Below are 25,722 nucleotides of genomic sequence, written 5' to 3'. Positions count from 1 at the left end.
ATGGTGACATATGAGACTGACATTTTTTTTACTTTGTCAAATTTCCCCTTGAAAGTATGTAACCAGTATATATTTTAAAATATATATTTTAGAAATGAATTTGCTAGTGAACAATGTATGCATTTAAATGATGTTAATTCAGACATGAGTAGGCGGTGCTTCGGAATTTGTTTTTCCCTGAAGTGACTGCTCTCCACTGAACGATGAAATACAACACAGTTACATTATTTATGAATTTACTTTTTTTTTTTAATTTTTTTTATCAAACATGAAAACATTGATATGCATTTTAGGATCTCACAGAAGCGTTATCCACCCGACAAGAAAACATTATCCTCATTTGAAAATCAACATCTTACCACGATGATCGGAACAGCACTCACCGTTAAGTCGTGGATGGAGAAAAGTTGAGAGAAAAAATGTGGTGACTCCTAAAGGAAATCCAGAATCTGCTGCTGTGCTCATTGGTGACTTAATAAGACGAAAACCATTGAAGATGAATCTCCTGGACCTAAAGCTCAGTTGGGGGGGCCGGGAACTTGTCCATAATTCAAGAGGAAGGATGGGTAGAGTGACCTGCACGGGGAGGTATAGACCAAAGTCGATGTATGCAGGAGCTTGAAAGTGGTTCTGGATCTTCCCTAAGCCGAGTTGGTCGTATTGAACAGGACATCAATATAAACAAGTGACTCACACACAACTAAACAATTAGATGATGACACCACAGCTAAACAATTACCGTATTTTCCGCACGACAAGGCGCACTTAAAAGCATTCAATTTTCTCAAAAGCTGACAGCGCGCCTTATAATTTGAAGTCCCTTTGAGATATATATATACTGTATATACCGGTATATATATATATATGTGTGTGTATACATGAGGAAGTGACGCTTCCTCGTGTAGCGTTCAATGTGAGCAGACGTGTTTTGTTGTGATTTATGCAAATCTGACTGTTTTTATGTTATTTCTGCATAGTGTATTAGCCCCTAATCATGGGCTAATAAAATAGTTTCGGATTTCGAACGAATCGCTTTTCGAACAGTCTTCTGGAAAGGATTATGGTCGAAAACCGAGGTATAACTGTGTGTGTCTTGGACGTAGTATTTTAAATGTTCTGTAAAGTGCTTTGTTACAGCTGCAGCAGTTGTGAAAGTTCTATACGGTATAAATAAAGCTGCACTGTATTGTTTTGTATTCCCTTCGGCGTAGCTCCATCTAGTGGATGCATAATGCAACCGCAAATCATGCAAATTGGGCAATTACGATTCTGGTAATTATTTATGTGTTCAAATGGATACCCACAAGAAAAATAATGATCGAAGTCACATATGTATAATGAAATTTAAGGAAATACTTTGGGCAGTTCTACTTCAAAGCTTCCACCGTAGCTAGCAGACACTACATTTTCAACTGAAAACAAGGACAATACAACGGTGTGAGCATACATTTGATCACTCATTTATTCAGATTACGTTTTTTTTTCCTTTTTTTTTTTTTTTAAATCTCTTGACAAGCTACGAGAAGAACAAAGAAGATAAAAGTGAGATGAAGACGGGGACAAAAGTGCAAAAAACGATCACCCTGCAAGACTGCTTTTGAAATTTGATATTCTCATTCGTGGTGGCGTACAGTGGACAGAAAAGAACTCACGCACACTGCGGATCATCATTTATATACAAGAAAGAGCCAGAAGGGAAAGTCCGTTACAAAGAGTGGGTAGTGACTAAACTTTACAGCTGAACTTTTACAGGCAGGAGGAGAAAGAGGAGTGGAGAGCGGAGGACGAAATGTGGGACCCGCATGCTGGGATCCAACGCGAAAGAAGCAGCCTGACATGAAGCACAGCTCACAGCGCACACAAATGTCAACAGTGTCCCCAAATGACGCTACAGCTTCGTGTTTGCTTTCAAAACTTAGCTTGTAGCAGACGTGTGCACATTTTCAGCATGATGTCTCTGATCCACTGGTGAAAGGACACTTTGATCCTCTCCTCTTTCATCTATAACTGCTTCAGACAACAAAGTGTATGCGGAAAAGTGGTGAAGATTGCACGACTGTCTGTGTTCTATGTGTTGTGTTATTTTGACTTCAAAATGGCGCCGCGAGAGTGGCTGCCTTTCCAGCAGCTCCTATATTTTGTTGTTCTACTTCTTGCTTTCATAACTTTGCTGCTGTGAATTGGGAATTTCTCCATTGCGAGACTAATAAAGGTTTTCTTATCTTAAAAAAAATGAGGTCACTTAGGGGCGCTTTGTTAAACGAATGCACTAAAAGATAATAATCCCTTGAATACAAGCCTCGGTACAATTTCTAGAGGATTTAAATTGCATGGTTGAAGTGAACTCTGTTGAACCGTCTGAGGTGTGCCGCAAAGCTGCGCCTCTTCCCTCACTCCGCGGAGGCATTACGTCACTACTGACACTGGACATTTTTTTTAAAGACAATAATGAGTGAAAACACTCAGGTGAGATACATTTGATCAAGCCGCTTTTGGTAAATGGATCGCTGTAATGCATCGGTGCAGAAGGAACCAGTCAGCCACAAAGGTAAGTCATTTCCGCCTAGTCAACTGTTCAGTCCGCTTATTCTTTTTTGGTGATGCGAGGATTCCGCCCAAAAGCATTAATATACTTTTTATGGCCTTTTTGTTTGGTGCAAACTTTTGTGGTTTGGCTCAACAAAGGTTGGCAAAAACTGGCATTAAAACCAACTACAAACAATTCCATAATAGGCTATGCAAACAAGTCGGATTTGGGCTTACAATTGATACTGAGGGACACCATGGACATCGCAGGCTAGCACAACATACGACGATATGAGTGTATTCACTCGTATATGTCAAAAATGAATAGTATTCACTTTTAGCCTATTAACAAGCTGAACAAGAGGAGGTGGAGAAAAGGGGAGGCATGAGCTGCTGTGTGGACCTTTCCTCTTCATAATCAGCAATTCTTTTTTTTTTTAGGGGGAATTGGAACCAAAAAAAGATTAATTCTGGACTGGGCAACAGAAAGCAAAACAAACAGAAAACACGCAGTGCTACGTATCTCATGTTCAATTTTGTTTTGTACAAAAATCTTTCTAGATTTTGACATTTAAATGCGCCAGCTTGGCAGAAATTCAAAGAAGGAAGGTTATGACGTCTTATTCTCACAAAATTCATTTACAACCTAGCAACCGGATCTCGTTTTTGCAAGATATTCTCCAAAATTCCCATTATGACAGGCTCCTGCATTAAAAGTCAATTTTTTGCATTTTACCACCAGTGACGATATGACAAAGCAGCTCTTAAAGGTATTGTTTTCCCGATGTGAGATCCCGACGAGCGTCGAACCCGCAAGTGTAATGTCACCCTAAGACAAGAATTGCGGGGCTCAGGATGGTCGCGTTAAAAAAACAAAAGTATGCTTGAAATCGTTTTAGCCCGAAGCAAAAACTCAAAAGATGGTTTGCCAAGTTTACTTCACGCTTGACCTTTAAAGACAGAATGGATAGAATTTACACGACCCAATTTTTTCTTTAAATAAAAACAAATGTTTAACGTAATGAGTCGGGTTACACACATACCGATAATCAGGCTGAATTAGATCATTTTTCCTCGCTTCCAGTCAGAGTTAGAAGGGGCCCCGTTGTCTGATGTATTGGTCATCTGTGGTACAACACACTCTACAAGAGTAGGAAATGCCGATTATCGACTGAAATCGTTGTCGATTTTAAAAAGGCACATGATAAGAACAAAAATTGCCACTTGATCTCAGAATGTGCGGTGTGCTCCAGATGACCAATACATAACACCATATACAGTACAGCATGAAACGTCTGACAATCACCGTTGTAAATCTTAACCAAGTTTAAAATTTACTTCTTCCGAGCAGATGTGGGAAGAAAAATCACTCCGAACATACACGTACACCACAGATAATCACTCAGGATAATATTTTGGAGACATCCGATAATCAGAATTTTGTTGATTCTGATTAAGAGGGAGCATTGAATTTTGAATTTAATTTGGTCTCCCGTAGGAGAAACTTGTCTCGGAGGACCACGAATGAGCATGTTAACATTCCGCCCAATTATCGGTATGTGTGTATCCCACTTCACTGACTACTATCACGCCGTTTCTTGTCACAATCGCCAAATCCGTGGCTCTCCCCAACTCAGTTTTGACCACGCACATACGGCACGGATTTGCCATCGTGAATGTTGAACAGGATCAGCACTTACAAAGGCCACCCTGACAGTTTTCCCTAAGCAACACGACACCACACCACAATCGATCAAGATCATCTTTTGATGTTAGCGATAATCAGAACTTTGCTGCCGTTGATCAGAAGTAGAATACGGCTCAAAATCGACCCAACGATGGGTATGTGTGTACTCTACTTAACTGAGCGTCATTCCGTATCACATCACAATCAGAGTCTGCTGGTTGGCCCTCCTCAGCGTTGAGCACACACACAATATCCCATCGTAAATACTGAACAGGTTTAACATTTACCTTGCTGGCCCCCGGCAGTTTTCCCAACTAGATAGGGGAGGACAAATCACGATTAACGCAACCCACACCACAGGATAACTGCTCAGGATAATCCTTTTGCGGCATCCGATAATCGGACAGATTATCGGTATGTGTGTACCCTTTGTCATTTTGATGCGATATAATTTGGTGAGACAAGTGTAAATTATGCACAAACAATAAAGAAAACGCTTTGGTAATGCAACAACTTAACAAGGACGGTTAAGTGCCGTGCAGCAAAATTGTTCTGTAGTTCCATCACAAATAACGAAAAACATAATGCGACAATAAATAACATTACTTTGTGATTCTACGTACCAGGGATTCTCTTTTTTTTCTCAAAGGCCAGGGTATTATGTGATTTTCTGAGGAAAATAGAAAATAATGGGAGAACGTTTGACCCTTTGGTCCTACTTTACACCGAACCTGGAAAGATGTTTGAGCATTTATTCGATTGATCTCTATACAAAGGGCCACGTACTAGTACATTCTTTGTCGTCACCCGTAAGACGATTCCACCCAATAGTAGAACGACTGTGTCTAACTAGTAACGGGGTTTTTTCCACTAAACTTTCTTTGACATCATAGTAGGCCAACTTCATGTTACTGGTGAGGCAAAACTGCACTGTTGACATCTGTGCCCTACTAGTACTATTAGTGAAGCGCTAAATATAAACTAGTGAAATTCACAATGTCACTAGTAGTAGTGGTACAGATCACTATTAGAACGGCGTACTAGGAACATTTCTTCCTCTACTGGTATTACTTTTAATCACCTTGGATGACCTTCGGTTGGAAAAAAAAAGCAGAATTGACTTTATGGTAAGGGCAATAGTACATCGAATGTGTTTTACGAGTTAAATTGTTTCCCAGTCCTGCATGACATTCCCGCACACAAGTAGGACAACTCGAACACCCTAGTACGACAACTACATGTTACTAGTGAGACAACACTCCTAGTTAGTATTGGTGCTATTAGTAGGGCTCACAAGGCTACTAGTATGTGACGCAGGAAGACTAGTTGGACCTAGAAGGGGTACTAGTAAAGGACAGGAGTCTATTAGGAAGGTTTAATGGCATACGATTAGGCCAAAAGCGCCATGCTAGGTTTACTAGCATATGGACATTAAGATGAATATCAAAGATATTGAATAAATGCTGAAAATGGTTCACTTAATCAGGATCTTTGATACGACCAAAAGGCAAAAAGTGGCACTAGTAACAAAAAATAAATAAATAAACAAATACATTTAAAAATTGGTACGACTAAGACACAGTTGTTCTCCGAGTGTGCTGTATGACAATGCAATACATTACATCATTATTTCTATAGCGCTCTCTCAACTCGGAGCGTACTAGTACATGGAATCAAGGATATTGAATAAATGCTCAAACGGCTTTCCACTTTTTTCCAAAGCCACATGATAGCTGAACTAGTATTAAATGTACTGTGACACCTTCGAAGCGAAACGTGTACAAGGCAAGAGACTACACAAACTAGCACGATCATCATGCAGAGGAACCTCCCCGCCACCGGGTGTCACTGTGTACAAAAAGAACACACGTGGCGTATTCGCCAGTTTGCAAACACAAAGGATGGCCACCTGCATGTGTATGACTCTGCTGTACAGGGTGTTGTCAACATGCAGATTTGTAACAGTGATAGCATGTTAGATACAGTATATTTAGAAGGTTATTTCAGTGGGTTATGTAAGGTAAGAGAGTTGGTGGTGTTTAGATGCCTGTGAAGAGGCTCACATCCTATGGGCCACCGGTGCCGAATGGACCGACTTTCTTCTAGACAGTTTAGACCTGCGGGAACAGTAAAAAAAAAAATGTACATTTGATTGAGTTATGAAGTCAGGACGTGATGCTCTGCCAGAATTCTGGCTCGTGGTGCTCATCTGAAGAGGAAGCCGATCATTTTGGTTTGGGCAGGTTCCAAGACTTCCGATTAGGGGCTTTGTCTAAATGAGAACCGATCGCAAGCACTTATCCTAGACAGATGGACAATGCTGAATTGTGAAACAGTTTTCCCCCCCAAAGGTATTTAATGTGACTGGTGCATCAAGTTAAATTTGGATGATCATTTAGCTGTCAGAAAATGGCCCATTGTTGAAAAAAAGATCCCCGACCCGGATTCGGCTGATCAGCATGAAATGTGGGCATGTCTAAAAAAAGTTTGGGGTTTTAAGCAACCAGTTGCATTTCATCCATTTTCTCTTATCAACACGAAATGAGGTGGACACGTCAATCACGGCAAAACGGACAACAAAAGTCTTAAGGACCTATGCATGAAATTAAACAGGAAGCCGGCCTACGGTATCTATTTGATGGCGACTGCCAACACTCACCTGATGGTACCCGCCAACAGAGGATTGAAGGCATAAAGCCAGTCGTGCATTTCTTTATCATTGTTGGCTTGGAGTAGTATCCCACGATGCTCGGTGCACACGGCAAAAGTGTTTGGAGTCTGCGGACAAGGGGGAAAAAAAACATGAGTCACTCCCGACACTCATTTCACGGGGAAACACTTGCGATGCTTTTGGCTCGTACCCGCAGCAAGGTCTGCTTGTCTTCGCTGTATTCCACCTTGGCAGACGATAGGTTGATGACGGCTCGCTCCACGCTGTCCCGCTCGCTGCGGTACAGGTAAACGTAGGGCCGGCGCACCACCACGTAGCGTTTCACCCAACCGCTGGTGTGGGGCTCCAGAAAGTGGAGGTAACCCTTCTTGGACACGATTGGGCTGTACATAATCACAAAATAATGTCAGAAGCATGAACCCACATCCTAAATTCTAATATTTGTTCCATGAAATTGTATTTCATGATTCCCTAAAGTCTATTGCCTTAATTTCATGTTGTCTTTCTCTGGGCTGCACTGTTTCCAGTACGTGGATGTTCGAATTTGTTGTCAAATTAGATCGCAGCCTCCGTTTGTTGCCATGTGAATCTAATCTGCCCAAGGGCTTAAGAATCAGTAATGGGGACCCATGTAACGTGAACTATTCGTAACGGGACTGCTTTTGTAACCAATCCGATTTTTCCAATTTTTAATTCATCCTCACAGGGCCAGCGAGCTGACCAACAACCTCAGCTTTTTGGCCTTTTTTTTTCTCTTGTTGATGAGATCAAAACTGTTCATTAAAGGCATCTCTATGTTTTTTTTTTGGTCACATTATATGTCACATAGAGTATTTACATACATATTAAGTGAAACCTGGTTAAAGTCCCAATAAGTGTGTGAGTGCAATTATCCCGACCTGACTCGTATCTCCTGTATGTCCGGAACAAAGCTGCAGCCTTTGAGAGCTTGCTTTCTGTCCACCGGGCTGAAAGGGTCCAGATCAGGGGTCGACGCTCCGGAACCAGGCTCAGTGTGTCTATAACAGAGGAATGACAAGATACTTCCTTGACACCAAGATGCCCCCCGGTAGCGCCAAAGCAAAACTGTTGAAAGGTTACAGATGTTGATTGCTATTATGATTGATATTATTGATTGATATTATTATTCGGCATTTCTATATAAAATTAAGAGTTACGTGATCGTATTTGGGCCTTAAACGATTCCTCATGCAAAAATTAAAACCCTTTTGTTGAACAGAGCATTCAATTCTACCTCTGATATGAAATTATTATAATAATAAATATCACCGGCACTGTTTAATTCAGTTTGCCGTGTTTTGAGTTTTTTTTTTAAAGAAGGTGACAATATGTAGATGGATGTAATGGTGTGTTTGGTAAAAGTCCCACACCTGATATCGTAGTGTCCCTCAATCAGCGAAGGGCAAGTAGAGGACGGCGTGAGCGTGCTCAGCGTGGAGACGGACGCCTCCCTCATGAGCGACGCTGATATCTCGGAGAGCTTCAGAAACACACGGACACGCATGGAGAGAATCGCACATGTGGCACGACGCGGCACATCCGCAAAACACACACGTAGCACGCACGCCAGCATTCCAGAATTGGTCAAATTGCGGAAATGATACAATCTGGCTTGTCTCAAGAGCCCCTTGTGTGGTGTTAAAATGGCCATGCAGGAGGAGTAACATGGAAGGTTAGTAGGAAGCACGTCCTTGCAGATTCAAGGAGTGATTAAAATGATGTGTTACGACGGAGGTCAGGCTAAAGTTGAAAAGCCATTATCGTCGCTAGTGTATGCTAATAAACAACAAAAGACTTTAAAGGAGACACATTGTGCATTTTTCCACAAATTGAAACACTTTGGCAGTGTTATAAAATGTCTCACATGCTTTTATTAACATCATGAACTATAACGTAGGGAATTACAGTTTTTGTGGGCTTTTTTAAGTGTGTTTAATTCAATGGACATTGTGCTGCTCCTTTTGGTATGTGTGACTTGGCCACTAGGGGTCATTATACACACATATGGATATTCATGGAGCCAGTCAAAACTCATCAGTCAATCACAGTAAAACTTCATCGCAGGGGATAAAGAATACGTCCGGGTATTGCTAGATTGTCCGTCTACATGTTCTCCTGCACTATTTGAGTTCAGATATTCATTGCCTAAAGGGTTATAACATGGCCACAACAATGCCATTCGTTTGCCCATCTATGGCGTTTTGAATTGTTTGTTAGCATTGAGCTAAACAGACTGAGCTAAAGCGAAGCCATGTGTTCGTTTAAAAAAAAAACACACACACATTTAAAAGTTGCTTAAAAGTGGGTCTGGATCTCCCCCCTGCATAGTTAGCCAATCAAGAGTAGATGTTCTTCTTAGATGTTTTAAAATGCGACTATTTGTCACACATGGTCCATCCAAAAAAAAAAAAAAAAAAGAATTTAAAAAATTAGAAAATCATTTTTAATTCCTGATAAAGAAAAATCCGAAAGACCTTTGATTGAAATAAACGGAATATTTTATGATGCTCCGTAAAGATCCAATGCACGTTCGTCTAATAATAGAAATAGAGCGTGGTGACAAAGGTATAAGGTAAAAGATATTGAGAGATGATTAAAAAAATTAATTAATAAATAAAATAGAATGGAGAGCAGGTCTTGGTCACTCAAGGTTTCCGAGGGGATTACGGGCCGGATTAAAGGGTTTGGGCAGGGGCTCACCTTGCTCTCACTGGCACTGCTGCTCACCTGGCTGTAGTCCCTGTTGAAGGTGTGCATCAGTAGACGCAGACACTGGAAAGAAAAAAAAATACTATGAATTAAATGTCCAAAAAGTAGAATGATTGTATGAGTTGAGGAGGACTCACCTTGGCAGCCAGCTCCCTCTGCCTCTGGTTGGGGCTGTCCAGTGCCGGGCTGCTTGCAGGACTCTGGCTTAGAACTGGACTCTTGGCAAAGTCGCTGATTTCGCTGCCCTTGTAGAGAGCATCCTGGCCGGCCAGCAGGGTGGCCTCCAGCTTCTCCCTCAGTAGTAGGTAATGCCGGGTCTTCTCCACCTTCGTATAACGTAGTAGATGTGCATAAAACATTGGTGGTGTTGCGCAATGCATTTACATTCACACATAATTTTGGCTGAATACATGAAGATTGTAGGGTTCCATACTACTTGATTTGTGATCAACCCACCAAATGGACTTGTATTAATCAGAGGATCCACAACGATGAAGTGAATCGTCAATATTGGGCATTCCACAAGGTTGGATTCTCGACCCGCTGTTATTTTACCTATAAACTCTCGATTTTGATCAAATTGACTTATGAACTCACACTATGTTTTTAATGTATTTGTGTTGTGGTAAAATTTGAATATAAAGCAAGTGGCAAACATAATCAAACCTTGACTTCAGTCGTTATATTAAGTCAAAACAAAATCATGCACATTTTTTTTCACATTTCATAAAAGTTCCAAGGTGTCATAGTAAAAGTCCTGTGGCGTTCTTCAATACAATCTCCACAAAGGATCAATCTAATACACATACTGATTTGGTTTCCATTACCATGGCGACCATGGGCAATGCTGAAGGAGCTAGCTACTCAGTGTAGTCAATTTCACCACTTTGTCGCTGTATTTAACCATTTTAGCAAAATGTGACTCGCAACAAATCCAGTTAAAACTAAATATGTATCTACATCTTGATGTGGTACAGACTGCAAACGAATGGCATTTGATGACACTACCACTGGCTAATAACTTTAAAATGATCTGAAGATGAATAGGGCACATCATTTTATCTAAAGAAGAATGAACAGGAAGGAAAAGTATTCGGGTTTATTTTTCAGCGACATCAAACAATCGCGCCGTTGCTGACTTATTTCCCCAATTGTTGGTATATGTGCAACCCGCTTAACTCACCTCTTGAAGCAAGCTGAGCTTCTCCAGCTCCCACTGGTGGTCCAAAATGAGGCTGTCACTGCGAGGCCTCCACCCAGCCAGGTTCTCCTCCCCTCGGACGTACGCCACCGAGGTGTCCAGCACTCGCCTGCGACGCCGCTGCATTCCTGAAGAAAACAAACACAAAAAAAAAAACGACCTCAGAATGCTTTCAAATAAAATTAAAAAGCACAATCACTTGTGATTTGTGGCTGAGTCGCACTAGCTCTTACCTGGACTCCCGTTGTCGGCCACGTGGCAGAGCGTCACCTCGTAGACTCCGGTGACACGGTTACTGAGAGGGGAGTAATTACACAGTGCACGCAATTAAAATCAATTAAAAAGATGTAAGTCAGACAACTGTGAAAATTCTCAACCTCTCTAAAGGCCTGAGGCAGCCTGTACTGAAGAGGTTTCGGATGGAACGAGACGCGAGAAGTTTGGTGTCGCGGGAGTAGAACACCATGCAGAAATCTTTGGTGATAACGGTAGGCTGAGTGCAGTTCTCCATCTGGTTTAAAGACACACAGCACAATTCAAACACATTTGCTAGAGCATCTGCCCTCATTAGGGTGGTGGATGATACAACTCTACCTCCAAATAGGCTGAGAGGGTGATGTAGATCTTCTCTCCGTATGGCGTAACTCTATTCAGGAGCAGGGAGTTGTGCATGGAGCTGTCCCATGCTGCCTCGAACCGGTAGAAGGTTCTGAAATATGAAAAATCACCGTTAGGATTCGCCATAAATGTTTTTGAAGGAGGGAATGAATTCGCCACGTGGATGAAGCAATCAGTCAGACTGATCACGAAATACCTATGATCAACTCCCAAGGAGACGCTGCCAGTTGGGAAGAAAAAACAGGTAATGAAACGTTAAAAGCGGGAAATTAGATCCATGAAAATAAATCATAGAAGCATTAAGTTAAGTTAAAAAAAAAAAAGTAGAGCCAGATCTTGCCATGCTGTCTTATCTTTTGATATGGCACAATCACGCACCACTGCGAATAGTAGCCCATTGCACGCTGATCGTAACCTCGAAATGTTGCATGGTGGGACCGCTGTAAACCGAGGACTCACCTGTGCATAGAGTGCATCTAGAACTATTTGTAAGGCATCTCTTTTTACAAATTGTGCTACATTATGATGTAGCTAGAAAGGTACTGCAAATATAGATCTAAAAGTTTTTTCATGTTGTTAGTATGGTTGTTGTATGAAGAATTTTTGAGGGAAAACTTGAGTTAATTCAATTTTCGAAAAAGGCTGTAACATAACAAACCCCCAAATTTTCTTTGCAATAATATGTTGTATGCAGGCCCACTAGTCTAAACACGGCACTCTGATTAAAATTGAGTTTGTGGAATTTGACTAAAGTTGTAAAATCTTCCTGTTTTTGTTCATCTCACAGAAGCGGCCATTTTGCCATTTTCTGTCAATTGAAAATGACATCACGGTTGCTCAGGGATCAGGTAACACCCCAATCATGGCTCAGCTTCAGAAAACTGGCGTATAGAACATATTAATGTATTATGGTATGCAAAATAGGTTCACTTGCAAGTAAATGCATACTTGTCGTCATTTTTTGGCCAGAAATATCCAGAAGACACGATGTTCAGGGAGAGAATGTTGGGGTCTATGATGGTCTCGTCAGCCTCCGGGGTGTTTCTGATGCGCCCTGGTTTTGAATAAATACCAAATATGTTTCAATTGATGCTGTTGGGGGGAGAGAAAAAAATCACTTAAAATCCTTGGGATGACTTTTTATCTGTAAACTCACCAATCACCAGCTCCTTCACTTCTTTCCATTCAATGTCATTCCCGTTTTCATGAGCGATGGCTACTGTGATTCTCCTCTGAATACCCTGCAAGGTCAGGAAGTTGCAACAACTTGATAATGCTGAAACACACTCTGTCCAATAGCCAAATTCTTAGTTTTAATGCAGAATTACAGAATTTTTCAGCACTATGTTCCTCAAGGGAAAAAAAAATGTACATATTACATAGACAAATACGAGTGTGGCAGGCTGATGGTGGCAGTCGTGTGACACAGGTGGGGTTGATTGACCATGTCAAGAAGTAGTAGCGAAAATAATTAAAGATTGAATTTATGATTTTCCACAAAGCAGGGAGAATATATGCCTGCCACTACTGACTTATCTTCTACTTGTCTATGCTGCTTCTGTTGAGTCACATTTTTTTGGCCATTTAAAATGGCTGCTACCGCGATGCTAATCTTTAATCAAGCTAATCCTTAGCTTGTCAATAGCATTCCCCATTTGATGTCCTCATTAAGATAGCAGCTTTCTATTAGGCTAATGAGAATTGCTATGGCGCTGTCATGAAAGTACTTTGAATGAACATTTATCGTGACAAATGGACAGCTTGAAACAAGAACACTGGTTCTCATCTGGATATAAGCAACGTCCTTGTTGAGTCACTGAAGTTAAAGTTCGGGGGGCGGGGGGTGAGGCTTATAAAGCTTTTCAATAGTTTTCTTTTTCGATTGAAATTAAAAATAAATAAATCAACGTTTCCCTTTCTGTCATCATCGTAGTGATGTGTTCGAACCTGATGTAGGAGGTACGTGCCATGGCAGGGCATCCCGCCTCGGTGATCCACAACAGCTGGGATGTAACTAAGGACAGGAAGACAACCAACACATGTAAAAGTTCGTGTTAAAGTTCACACAGCGTATGTATAAAGTCGAAGTAAACACAGCCTTCTACATTTTTTAATCTGTCCCACCGAGTGTTTACATTATCAATAGTTCCAGTCTTTTTTCTGCATTAATTTAGCCATTTTTTTCCTTCGAAAATTAGTCAACTAAAATGTATAAATGAACTGTATTTTTCACTATTTTCTCATTCATTAAATAATCGCTTAGTTGGGTTATTGTTACTTGATTTGTTGTCAATTAGAAAAAATATTAGTGGAATGAACAATTTTGCAAATAAATTTAGAGTCACAATGATGGTGGGACATTGTCTTGACTTCAGAACAGGCAGCGTGGGTTCTCTTTAAATCTACAATAATTTTACGATAAAAATAATTTACATTCACATTTATTATTTCTTTTATTGAATGATTGGTTGATTAATTGCACAAAACATTAATTACCAATAATAAGATTACCAAATCAAAATCAATCATAATTAAATGAATAAAATCTATTATTTCACATTTTACGTCATCCACGAATGACCTGGCCCATCCGTCCACAGCGCGCCCACCCCTGAGTTTCGGGAGACTTGATTTCAACGATCTCGAAACGAAATTCTGGTATCCAATAGCAACGGACGCAATTATCATACATCGTCAATAGGAAAATAAAAATATGTGAAGACTAATAATAACTTGCATCACATGACTGAATAAGATGGAGCTGAAACTTACTCTCCACTGGCTTCCAGCTCACAGATCTCAAAGAAGACCATGAGGTCATGTTTGGAGTGACAAGGTCCGGCGGGGGAGCGCGTAAGAGTGCTGAGCTTGGTGGCCGGCACTGCAATAGAGAAGACATACAACATGGAGACATTATCTACCTACAAGTCGGTAGGTACACTGTACTGAAGTTGAATTATCGGGTATTTTAAGAGTCTTACAAGGCGGAAAATACAGTAAATGCAGCGACATAGAAGAAAGTGACTGTGGCAGCATTAACTATGATGACGCAACAATGTATTCTCCACCTTTGGCCTTATTATTTAAGACAATTGTTTGATGTTATTGGCCCCAAGAACGATTCATGTTGTATTTTGTGCCAGCCTCAAAACCAACAGCTTCTGTCCGCGTAAAAAAAATATATACAGTATATATATATATATATATATGAATAATTGCTGAGACAAGGCGGTGATTTTTTACGACCGTTTAGCATTGGTTCCTCAAAACAAACACAGTACAGTCAAACCTCGGTTTTCGAACATCTCTGTTCTCGACCATATCGGTTTTCGACCAAAAATTTCGAGTTTTTTTTATGCCTCGGATTAGGACCGAAAATCGGGCCTCGACCAAACTGAGCGCACTTGAATGCGCCACTTGACTCCTCTCACCTTCCTTACACGAGAAAGTGACGCTTCCTCGTGTTGCGTTCCATTGTGAGCAGACATGTTCAATAAAGTTTTTTTTTAAAAAGAGCGTGGTTTCGGTTTTCGAACAAATCGGTTTTCCAACAGCCTTCTGGAATAGATTATGGTCGAAAACCGAGGTATGACTGTCACCTAAAATGCAACAAAGCAGCGGTTTAGTGAAACAGCAACACACATTTTAGTGTCTATCACAAACGCAAAGTTAGCATGGTTAGCCGAGAAGAATGCTAATAGCCAGATGTTAACACTGAGATCTGTAAATAAATGGAACTTGTGACATTTAATCAAAGAATGAAATCAGTACTTTTACCATCACTGTTTGACAGTATAATATCTTTATTTCTACTTAGGTACAGAGTGTGAGTATTTATGCCATCTCTGTGTCAACAGTATTTAATTGTTCTTCTGCCTGTCGCTATATGCCGCTGGCATAGACAAATGACCAAAGATACATTATTTGAGAAAAAAAAATCATTTTTGAACCACTTACGTAATCCTGGAAAATTTCCCATGGCCCACTCGATAAATGCACAGTGGTTGTGAATCATTAGTTAACAGAACGGAGATCCACGTGTGACTGATTAGTCAACAGATATGATAATATGAACCTTCTTGAGTCTTTTATGACGCAAAGACAAGTTTTCTCTGGTTTCACACCGCTGATAGCGCCCGTGCTTTTTACGCATTTCATACACTGCACATTGATTATCTGCTGGTTCGGGTCAAAAACCTCCACTACCAGGATATATTTCACCATACGTATGTGGTAACTACATCATCCCCTCGCTGATCTGATGAATTATTAACACTTGACACAACTTGCACATACATCGAAATTCTCTCCCTCTCGTGCACTTCAGGGTTGAGAGGAAACCTTGGGAAATTAGTTCAAGTGAATTGCTCGTCTGGATGAAGATTGTATGGGAATGACAGAAGTACGTCTGGACGGAGTTAGTCCTATTTTAATGCAGACGTTAGGGCAGTGTTGTGAACATTGGCTAAAATAACTACTATGCAGGAAGGGGGGGACTCAAGTCAAATCAGGTGGGTAGCCTCTCAAATTTCACCACTCACTTCTATTTTCTCAATTTCCTCCCTTTGTCCTATTAAAATAAAAACAATACAGTCGAGCAGATATGGAGCCTCAGGACAATCACAATACCAGTTCTTCTCTTGCAGTGAGTTGCTATGCATGCCAGGCTCAATCGCCAGGTATGCGGCTGTTGCCAACTGTAAATTTGTGCGGGACTTTCCGGGTCAGACGCAGTTGCTCTGTGCTCACATATGTGACTTACCGCCACATCTGTCAATATGGCCTACAAAGATGTGAGAGCAGTGGTGTTATCGCGGGCCACATTGTAATTATGGTTTCTCTTGGAGGGTCGTTACGATTGTGAATTTTGTAAAACCATATAAATGTTTAACCACCTCCACATATTACATACACAGAGAACAACAAATTGATGGATAACTAGTTTTGACATCAGTAGTCAAGAGGAATGGATTGCTCAAACATTGCAATTATTACATTATATGTAACGCGCGTCAAACTCAAGGCCCGGGGACCAGATGTGGTCCGCCACATCATTTTAATTGGCCCGCGAAAGCAAATCAAAGATGACAACTTCCATGATACTTGCTAAAATGCGTACCAAAATTTCAAATTTTAATATCTACTAAATCAGTGACATATTGTAAACATAACAATTACTGAAACAATAGTTGAATAAAACATTATTCTCTATATAGTTTCAGTCATCACGGCCCTCCAAGGGAAATGGTAATTAAAATGTGGCCCACAACAAACATGAGTTTGACACCCCTGATATACTGTATGACAATTCGAAATTTTGGTTGAGACTTTCGCGAGCATCATAGAAATTGACATGCTTGAATTGCTTTCGCGGGCCACATAAAATGATGTGGCGGTCCAGATCTGGCCCCAGGGCCTTGACTTTGACACCCGTGTGTTGGAGAACTATGTGCAGCTCACCCGGTTTGGACAAAGGCATCACTCTGGGGAACTGCCTTCTGGAAGGTCTCAATGGACTGGAAGAAAATCACCAATGAGGAAACGCACTTTCAATATACCAAATGCTGACCCACTAAATCCGGACCTGATTAGATCCTTGCAAAGGGGTGGGAAAGGCTGCTTCTGATAGTGACCGAACACCTCAAAGACGATGGGCTGGGTCTTGATGTACTCCACGAATGACTTGGTCACCTCCACTGAGATCTAAGGGAAGAAAATCACCACAGGTCTTACTGTCCATGGAAACATCACTTTGTTAGTTTTTTTTGTCACTGAGAATGAGCTTGTTGAGTTCTTACATTTTGCACATGGTAAAAGCCCAGTGGCGGCCCCCGGCCGGTGTTCTTCAGCGGCTCGGTGGAAAAGGCTTCATCGTGGCGGTGGATGAAGCTGGGAAACCAAAGTGAGGGCTCATTCGTCCTTCCAGACAACGCAACTTTGGTTTCATCTATCCGTGCTTTGTAAACTCCGATTTTTGTGAGTCATGCAAGTTTCCAAATCTTAATCGTTTGTCTTTGTGCAAGGTGTGGGTCACATCATCCAATTCTTCTTGAGAATAGAAACCTCAAAACTGGTGTGTGGGTTTTTAAAGGAAAGGGCAGCTTTAACCAACACTTCCAATCTCATCGCATTGATTGGACTCTTGACTCTTAGATGAGAATCAGATCACATTTTCTGACCAATTGATTCAAAAAATCCGGGTATTTCCAAAGGGTTCACATACTTGCAAATTGAATTTTAAAATAAGATTTTGTGTCACAGAATATTCACGCGAGTGGGAAGGACCTTTGACAGGCTTGAATGTAGTTTTGTGCACTCACTTGAACTGGCAGAAGATGTCGGCGTACTCGGCCGAGATGCTGGAGGCCTGCAAGACGGTGACTCTGAAGGTGAAGGTGCTGCCTATCTTCAGGTGGGACAAAGCCTTCTCTGGCGAGAGCTCCAAAGGAAGGTCCAGACCCTGTCCCGAGCTCTTCATGGGGCTGGGTGGAGTTTCTGGGGCAGCTACGTAGGACAATAGTAAAAAAAACAAAAACAAAAATAAAAACAGATGCACTGAAAGGCGTTTTAAGACTCCAACACCATGTGAAGCTTGGCGCTTCCTCTCACCTTCACATGTGTTGTTGTTGACTTCATCTGCAGAGATTCCCGCTTCTGCATTTTGACCTTCTCCTTCCACAATGCGGAGCTCCTCTTGGGAGGTGTTGGAATGGGAAAGACCGACTGGTGAACACGACTCTGTCTGGAACTGGAGGAGTGAAACAACCAAACAGAAAGAAGAGCATGAATTTAAATTTAAAAAAAAAAAGATTCATAAAGGGCAGAGCTGAGCGCTGCTATATAGTCATATGAATATTCAGCTAAATCACAGAGAGCAGAGAAATTTTCCAAATTATTTAAGATAAGATAAGAAAACCTTTATTAGTCTCGCAATGGAGAAATTCCCAATTCACAGCAGCAAAGTTATGAAAGGAACAACAAAATATAGGAGCTGCTGGAAAGGCAGCCACTCTCGCGGCGCCATTTTGAAGTCAAAATAACAAAAAATTTGGACTTGAATTTAATTTTCACAAAATCTTTTTTTTCCTCTGATGTGCTAACTAAAAGAAAACAAAACCAAAAAAAAACTCCAAAGGAGATCACCTTTTCAAACTGTTTATCTTCAAAGGAGATCTTGGCCATGCCTGACTGCCTCACACCAGAGCCATAATCCGGCGCTTCTTCATCCGCTACAGAGATAGGACAATGCTCACGGTTAAGGTTATGTACTGGATGTACTTTTTCAATCAACTCCTGAATTCTAACCTGAAATGGCCTGCACAGCCACTCTGAGGAAGCCCTTCACTTCGCCCTTCTCGCTGACGATGGCCACACGATGGACCAACGGAACAGGATAAAGCAGGTTGCTCAGGTACACAAATGCCCTGAGGAGAAGCATGGAAACGGGATTTGACTGTCGTTTCTTTCCACTTCCCCTTTAAAGAAATGTTAATGCTATAATGCTAAATGTTAATATAAACCCCGTAAACCTCTCAGATGTGTAGATTCAATGGGTCGATTAAGGGAGCCCAGGGTTAAAACAACCCGGTGAAGCAGCATTTAGCTGTTACGCTGCAGGCAAATGGAATAAGCTGCTAACAGAAATGAAGTGATCCCCAAGTGTAAATGCTTTTAAATCTGGGTTAACACCCCCCCCCCGCCCCTGTCCCCCACCACCACCTATATCTATGATTAAGGTATTCCCAACTGTTTTTAAAATCATGCTTTAAAAAAAATGTGTTCTTGCATTGTATGTTCTGCCGAACAGCCACTGACCTGCCAACCAGGCGGAACCATGGGAAGCGGTCATAGAAGGGGTCTCCGCCGGTGAGGGCGTGGTCACAGTCCTCCACGGCGCTGCTCGGAAGCTCTGCAGCCCGATCGTACATTTCTCTCATCAGGTCCAGTCTCTGCCTTCAGGGGCACAAAGAGAGAGCTGTGAAAAACGTCCTGGATATGTCTTGGTTGTTTTTAATGTGTAATTAAACAGTGCACACAATACAATATTTAGTGTAATTATGACTTTATTAAGGTGTTCTAATTTCCATACATATTCAGGCGTCGCCGCCGTAGCAATGGAATTCCCAAAAATACCTGAGCTTCTCCAGAGTCCAGTAATGCGTGGCGCCGTTCTTTTGGTCCTGCACTTCAACGGCCACGATGGTCCGCGGGAACGGTCGTCTCTCCCTCTCCTTGGTCTCGCTGGCGGGGAGCAGGTCGGGAGGCAGTGGGGAGTACAGCGTGTCCGTCAGAAGGACGAATTGAAACTGGACCTAAAGATGTTAACATATTTGTTTTAATTCATAAAAAAAGGGGAAAACTGCATCATTTTAGGTGAGGATTCAAGTCTTGAGTTTGGCCGAACCGCAGTCGTGATTGTCATGTGTAATGCAATAATATACGAGCATTTTTCCTTGCTTCCGATCAATTGAGATTTTGTCCCCAGCATTCCCCCCCCCCCCCCCCCCCACCTTCTTCTTCAGCTCCACACTTATAGCGTTGGCCTCCTTGAGGAAGATGGCGTTGCCCCAAAGCAGATCCCGCAGCGAGGTGAATTGGTAGAAGCGCCATTTCCGGAAGGCCCACAGAGCCAGCTCCGTCTCCCGCGCGGTCCACGACACTGGAGAGGGAAACCATAAATTATAACGTGATACAAACTTTGAATTATTTCTTCTCGCTTGACTGCTAACTTCACCTTCTTCCTCCGGTTCCTCTTCTTCTTCGGGTGACTCCAGGTAGCGCGAGTCCACCTGCTTCTGGAGAGCCTCCAGTTTACTCTCGTAATCCTAGAAAGAAAAAAAAAAAAGTGGACATAGTGATAAAAAAGGTAGAACGGTATATGTTCTACTGACATCTTTATCAAACTTGCACTTACCAGCCTCTGTTGCTCAAGCAAGATACTGGCTTCTTCTCTTTCTTTACGATACTGATCCTCAAGCTCCTGAAGCCTGCAAAAAGATTTGCCATTATTAGATTCCTCATAGCCTGGGGGTGAGGGGGGGGGGGGGGGGGTTGTTTTTCTCTTTGAATTGGGATTATTTGTGTATTCATATGATGTTATAAATTAAAAACGGTTTCAAGAGTAAGGATTAGGAATAGATCAATCGTTTTGCTTACTTCTATTCTGTTTGAGCAGTTAAACTGTACCAAATTATGGAAAACTTTTTTTGTTTTGCAATTTATATACTGTATTTTGGGAGTCTATATGTCATTTCAATTTCTCCTTCTACTTTATTTTGGCGGTTGACGGGTGCTTTTGCTCTATTACCGACGCCTTCTGGCCAATATTCACCAACCGCCAAAAGTAAGCCAACACAGGTGGGGAACAGAGATTTTGGGTGCAAGGAGGAGCTTTAACATACTCTAATATTCACCTTTTGCGCGTTGCGTCAAAGTCGGCGATTTGATTATAACTGTGAACACAGCAGGCAGCAATTGAAGTGGCGGTTCCATGGCTATATGGGTAAAAATAACTTAGACAATCGGTAAATCGCTCCGTTTTCCGTCCACTTTGATTCGGCAGTCATTAACTTTTGCCGTCCGTCACGGTGCACTCACGTGACCATGTGACGTGGCTGCAACGGGTCAATTACATGTCACACCTGAATAGAAGTCGCGGGACTGGCCAAAGTATTAAAAAATATATATCGGAAAAAAATCTCTTGTTTTTTTTCTTTTGCACCGCATAATCTCGCACCTCTGCTCCATCTCCTGCTTCATGTCGATGCCTTGTTTCTCCAGCAGCTCCCTCTGAGCAAAGGCCCAGTCGACGGGCTCCACCGGCGTCTCGGCGCACGGCGTCCTCTCGCGCTCCAGCCGGGCCTGCTCGGGGTCGTTGAAACGAAACACGTGACTCTTGCCCATGATGATGCGGTTGCCTAAATTGGGCACATTTGCCTGGTCAAAATTTCCCCCCTTTGGAATGGCGGATCATTTTGCATCAATTCTTTTTTTTTTTTGAGAGTGACACCTGAGCGCAGCACAGTGGGCGACGTGACTCGCTTCCCATTAACATACGTCTCTGCGTCCTCGCACGGCTCCAGAACTACACAACCTGTTGAATGATAGAAATGACATGACATTTTTCTTGTATGCAGGATAATGACAGACATTCAATTCTTGAACAGCTCAGTGTGTGACTAAAACACCTCTTTTGTTTTCATGCTGGTGTGAAGAAAAAACTCAGAAAACTCAAATTGAATCAAATATGTGGCCACAATATGGATTTAAGTGAGCACAAAATGCTCATTTTTGGCTTATACACACAGGTACGTCATAGCCATAAATATTTATTTATGGACACGTGAATACCGTTATTTAATTCATAGTCATGCTTTGAGATTTTCTTCTGTGAATAAATCCAACCACCTTCTCCCTGGGGGCCGGTGGTGCTACTGAAGGTGCAGTGTTCATCTCGGATAAAATGCCCGCTGAGTACGATGTCCTGGCGCGCCTTGGCATCCTCGCGACCAACCCTAGCGAGGCAGAGGACACTTTAAGTCAAGCGGCACGGACAGAATCTCAAAATACAAAGAATACAATGCAACTTACTTTGTGACGCCGTCTTTAATGTAGTACAGTAGACATTCAGACATCAGCGGGTCTTCGTTCAGGTTGACCAGATGAGGCGTCTAAAGCAGCAAAAAAATAAATAAATAAAAAAGTTACAATCAGAAATGGACTCAGTAAGTCTATAATAAAACACTTTACCTTTTTGGGGGAGAAAACGCCAACGGTGCCTCCGTCTTCTCTCATAGCAACACCCATCTCAGCCAGTAAGGCCTCTCTGCGGGGAACACAGTCACATTGTGAGTCCCGGTAAGATTTTTAGCTGTTGGATGGTCCTTGTATTTAATTGCACAGTTATTTGGTTTCATTTACGTTGCAAAATACTGATTTGGGGATTTGTCAAACACACAAAGATATAAAGTAGATTGCTACTTGCTCAAACCGAGTGTGTCAAATTGCATGCGACTTGGTGACTCAGCTATTGCAAGCATGTCAGCTCAACTCAACTGTATTTATAGAGCACTTTAAAACAACCACCGCTGTATACAAAGTGCTGTACATGGAGCAAACATCGCATATACAAACAATAAACAAATTAATAACGAAGACAGTAGAAAGCACGAAAAACAGTCAAACTAAGATCAAGTCTGAGTCATGCAGAGTCAAAAGGCAAAGAATACAAATGAGTTTTGAGACGAGTTTTAAAGATGAGCAGCGAAAGGGCTTGCCGAATGTTCAGTGGGAGGTCATTCCAAAGAGAGGGACCAGCAACGGAAAAAGCTCGGTCCCCTCCGAGCCTCCGCTTAGTTCTTGGTACCTCTAATAATGTCTGGTCCGCAGACCTGAGGCACCGGGCAGGTGCTTAGGGGCGGAGGATCTTAAAAAGAACTCTAAAATGTATAGGGAGCCAGTGAAGGGATGCCAGAGTAGCAGTTATATGCTCCCTCTTACGTGTATCAGTCAAGAGGCGAGCAGCAGCATTCTGGACCAACTGGAGACGCTTAATGGAGGATTGGATGCGATTCAAAAGGAATATGGTTTAAAAGATTTTGATGACACGTATCCCCCGATTGTGCCACTCCAGCACCAAACATCAGAATTGTGCTGCAGTGTAAAGCCATCGTAAAATCAAGAAATGGACCAACCTCTCCATGCGAATGGCTTCAGTACGCCGTAGTTTCTCTTCCCAAGTTTCATTGAGTTCTGCAATAATTTTCTCCGTTTCCTATTGGGGGGGGGGGGCATATAGATTACTCAATCATATCATGCGGAGTAACCTCCCCCTGCTAAAAATATGACTTAATGATGCTCATCAAAAATTTTAGAATTTATAGTTGAAATCAAACTTGGGATCAATATACGACAAATTATGATCACAAAACAGTTTAGTTCATTTGGAACTCATTTATAACATTCACTTCACTCTAGCTGTGGTATATCTGAAGCTTGCTTTGAAGTTAAATTTTTGCTTGTAACACAAAAAAAATAAAAATAAAAATAAATCTAAGTGACGGCTCATGACTATGGAAAAAAAATTGTTAGTCAAGGTAGCACGAGAGCGCTCCCGTTTTCTGCTTCCATCCGGCCTACCTTGAGTCTCTCGATGGCCTCCTCGCTGGCCGGGCTGAAAATGCGATCGTGCAGGTTGCTGATGGAGGCGGCGCGACTGGACATGGCCGTCAGCGATGGCGAGGGGCTCATGCCCGTCATGGCGTTGGTCACTGTGGAGAGATCACCCCTTTGATTGACAGCCTGGCGATCATTCACAAAGTTCTTGTAATCGCACAGGTCTGTCAGAAAGAGATGGACGGACGAACGGACGGAAGGTGGGAAAGGACAATCGTCGAGGAGAAACATGGGGGTGGGGGGGGGGCACGCAGAGTCACGGATAAGAGGAAGCAAACGAGGGGAGGGAAAACGGGGAGGAATAGAAAAGAAGAAGAGAAAGCTCAAATAAATAGAATCATGGATCGGACAAAAGCCATTGCAAATGGACAGAAATGACCAGAAGCTTTTATTGATCTTATTTTTTTTAACCTCCTATTTGCACTGAACTACAAAGGAATGACAAATTAAAGGAAAAGATCATTTTGAACTGTTTCAAATAAACATCATCTTCAACTTTGTCCCCAAATTTCCCCTGATTTGGACCAACGCAACTCGACCTGAAAAAAAAAGGGGGGGCCTTTCTGCACTGACTCATTCATTCATTTCCAATAATTTGTCACCCATCTGTACTTGGCGTGAGTATGAGAAAGAAAACAGCAATGAAGCAAGTCACCGCAGCCTGAGGAGTCATACGACTCATTTTTCTGTTCGACGCTACGTGCTATTCAATCCTGGACAGCGCACGCTCCGAAGCGTCGCTCTCCACGCGCAGAAGACGCAAAACAACCAACCCCCTTGTGAATAGACACTCATTCTTGTCGGCAACGCTTCACCATAATGTGCAGGAAGCTTCAGCTTGATGACAAGACACAAGTATGAATTTCCAAGTGCACAATCGAATGAGATACAAGACAAGATCTTGCCTTTACAAAGACGATGTAAATGCTCGAACGTGATTTGAGGACGGCACTGCGTCGCACTGAGAGCTGTTCCGAACATTCTGACCCTCGTTTAGATTTAGAGGGTATTCGAAACGGTACATTATCCCAAAAGGTGCATCGCAATAACTTCGATTATCGCGGAGAGATAAATGAAGGCATCTCTGAAAAAGAAAAATCTCTTTGTAAAAGCAGAAGTGGTGAATTGGATGTCATTAGAATGTGCAGGTGGAACCGAATGAACCGACGTGTACAAAATCGATCATTTTGAAATCATCAATTTGTATCATTTTCCCTTTGTTGCCATCTGGGGGCTCGTTATTTTTTGCTCTCTGGTGTGGAGGATTTTGTTTTTTTGTTGTTTTGTTTCAGTTGCAAAGCGCAGGCGTGCTCGCGTTATACACACGTTGTAAACCGCTGATGACCGGTTCGCCGCATCGATACGCTGACAGGACAAAAGAGGAGGAAAACACTTAAGACTCCAAGCGTCATTTGCATCCCATCCCACACACACACACACACACACACGCACACACACACACATGTGGGAGGGGCACACAAGTCTCAAATCTTAATCTTCAAGTTTCAAGAATGTTGCAACTTAACCCTTTCTTGCACCCTGTAACCTGATAACATGATAAGCTGTCCACCGTAGTAACCGCTGTCCCTGAAAGGGCTAATGTGCCCCCCCCCAAAAAAAATATATATATATACATGTGAAGCCCGCACTAAAATTGAAGCACGTCGCATCAAAGTCATTACTTAAATGAAGTTAAGTCACACAGTCTTGCCGCCACAATGATTGCCTGCGAGCCGACAGCGAGGCCGTTATCTTCGTGTCGCTCCGACAGTCCGTCAAAATATGCCCAATGTGTTTTAGGGTTCAAAAAACGTTGGGGCACTGGACCGCTGCCCTCGGAGAGAAATGTGTCAAGTTAGCCGATCAATTACAGTTTCAAAGAGGCCATGTAACTCAACTGTGTGAAATATGAATTTATGAATTGTATTGTGATAACAAACTGCCTTTGTGTTTCCCTGGTATGTTAATAAAAAGTGAAAACTGAAAAAAAAAAAGAAAAATGTTGATTCAGTTCTATCAAAATGACATATTTACATATATTAACAATAAACCATGCCCAGATGTGCCGCAAGTCTTTTAGTTCTCACATGAGATCAGTGTGTCGTAAAAAATAAA

General features: G+C 42.0%; 1 protein-coding gene and 1 long non-coding RNA gene across 6 annotated transcripts in view; one reads left to right on the top strand and one right to left on the bottom strand.

Annotated features, from left to right (window-relative positions):
- Nucleotides 1-1,438: 1,438 nt before the first annotated feature.
- Nucleotides 1,439-25,722, bottom strand: part of kif1ab (kinesin family member 1Ab) — a 32,331-nt gene continuing 8,047 nt past the window's right edge. Inside the window, exons 14-48 of one of the 5 annotated variants that reach the window (XM_086128525.1) lie at nt 23,572-23,771; nt 23,127-23,206; nt 22,183-22,258; nt 22,024-22,103; nt 21,841-21,947; nt 21,443-21,526; nt 21,170-21,350; nt 20,348-20,420; nt 20,168-20,258; nt 19,944-20,092; nt 19,567-19,745; nt 19,249-19,386; nt 18,739-18,857; nt 18,577-18,662; nt 18,043-18,181; nt 17,754-17,937; nt 17,232-17,322; nt 17,018-17,136; nt 16,894-16,949; nt 14,206-14,314; nt 13,381-13,447; nt 12,590-12,674; nt 12,382-12,487; nt 11,630-11,653; nt 11,410-11,524; nt 11,193-11,326; nt 11,049-11,110; nt 10,798-10,943; nt 9,752-9,940; nt 9,606-9,677; nt 8,276-8,385; nt 7,784-7,903; nt 7,075-7,267; nt 6,873-6,991; nt 1,439-6,330 (exon numbers count right to left, since the gene is read on the bottom strand). In XM_086128525.1, coding sequence (XP_085984651.1) covers nt 6,273-6,330; nt 6,873-6,991; nt 7,075-7,267; nt 7,784-7,903; nt 8,276-8,385; nt 9,606-9,677; nt 9,752-9,940; nt 10,798-10,943; nt 11,049-11,110; nt 11,193-11,326; nt 11,410-11,524; nt 11,630-11,653; nt 12,382-12,487; nt 12,590-12,674; nt 13,381-13,447; nt 14,206-14,314; nt 16,894-16,949; nt 17,018-17,136; nt 17,232-17,322; nt 17,754-17,937; nt 18,043-18,181; nt 18,577-18,662; nt 18,739-18,857; nt 19,249-19,386; nt 19,567-19,745; nt 19,944-20,092; nt 20,168-20,258; nt 20,348-20,420; nt 21,170-21,350; nt 21,443-21,526; nt 21,841-21,947; nt 22,024-22,103; nt 22,183-22,258; nt 23,127-23,206; nt 23,572-23,771 — 3,941 coding nt within the window. In that variant the 3' untranslated portion in view covers nt 1,439-6,272. The remainder of the gene's footprint in view (nt 6,331-6,872; nt 6,992-7,074; nt 7,268-7,783; nt 7,904-8,275; nt 8,386-9,605; nt 9,678-9,751; nt 9,941-10,797; nt 10,944-11,048; nt 11,111-11,192; nt 11,327-11,409; nt 11,525-11,629; nt 11,654-12,381; nt 12,488-12,589; nt 12,675-13,380; nt 13,448-14,205; nt 14,315-16,893; nt 16,950-17,017; nt 17,137-17,231; nt 17,323-17,753; nt 17,938-18,042; nt 18,182-18,576; nt 18,663-18,738; nt 18,858-19,248; nt 19,387-19,566; nt 19,746-19,943; nt 20,093-20,167; nt 20,259-20,347; nt 20,421-21,169; nt 21,351-21,442; nt 21,527-21,840; nt 21,948-22,023; nt 22,104-22,182; nt 22,259-23,126; nt 23,207-23,571; nt 23,772-25,722) is intronic. The other 4 variants (XM_086128527.1, XM_086128528.1, XM_086128526.1 and 1 more) reach the window with 4 other exon arrangements.
- On the top strand, nt 15,725-19,387 carry LOC147194548 (uncharacterized). The gene is made up of 3 exons (XR_015102776.1): nt 15,725-15,944; nt 18,076-18,844; nt 19,241-19,387. It is a non-coding gene; the product is annotated as an uncharacterized LOC147194548 (long non-coding RNA).

This window comes from Hippocampus guttulatus, chromosome 14, assembly GCF_054856545.1.
Source record: "Hippocampus guttulatus isolate MCC_2025c chromosome 14, RoL_Hgut_1.0, whole genome shotgun sequence".
Lineage (NCBI taxonomy): Eukaryota > Metazoa > Chordata > Actinopteri > Syngnathiformes > Syngnathidae > Hippocampus > Hippocampus guttulatus.
The sequence above is the reverse complement of the archived record's forward strand: the minus strand, read 5'-3'. Positions and strand labels throughout refer to the sequence as shown.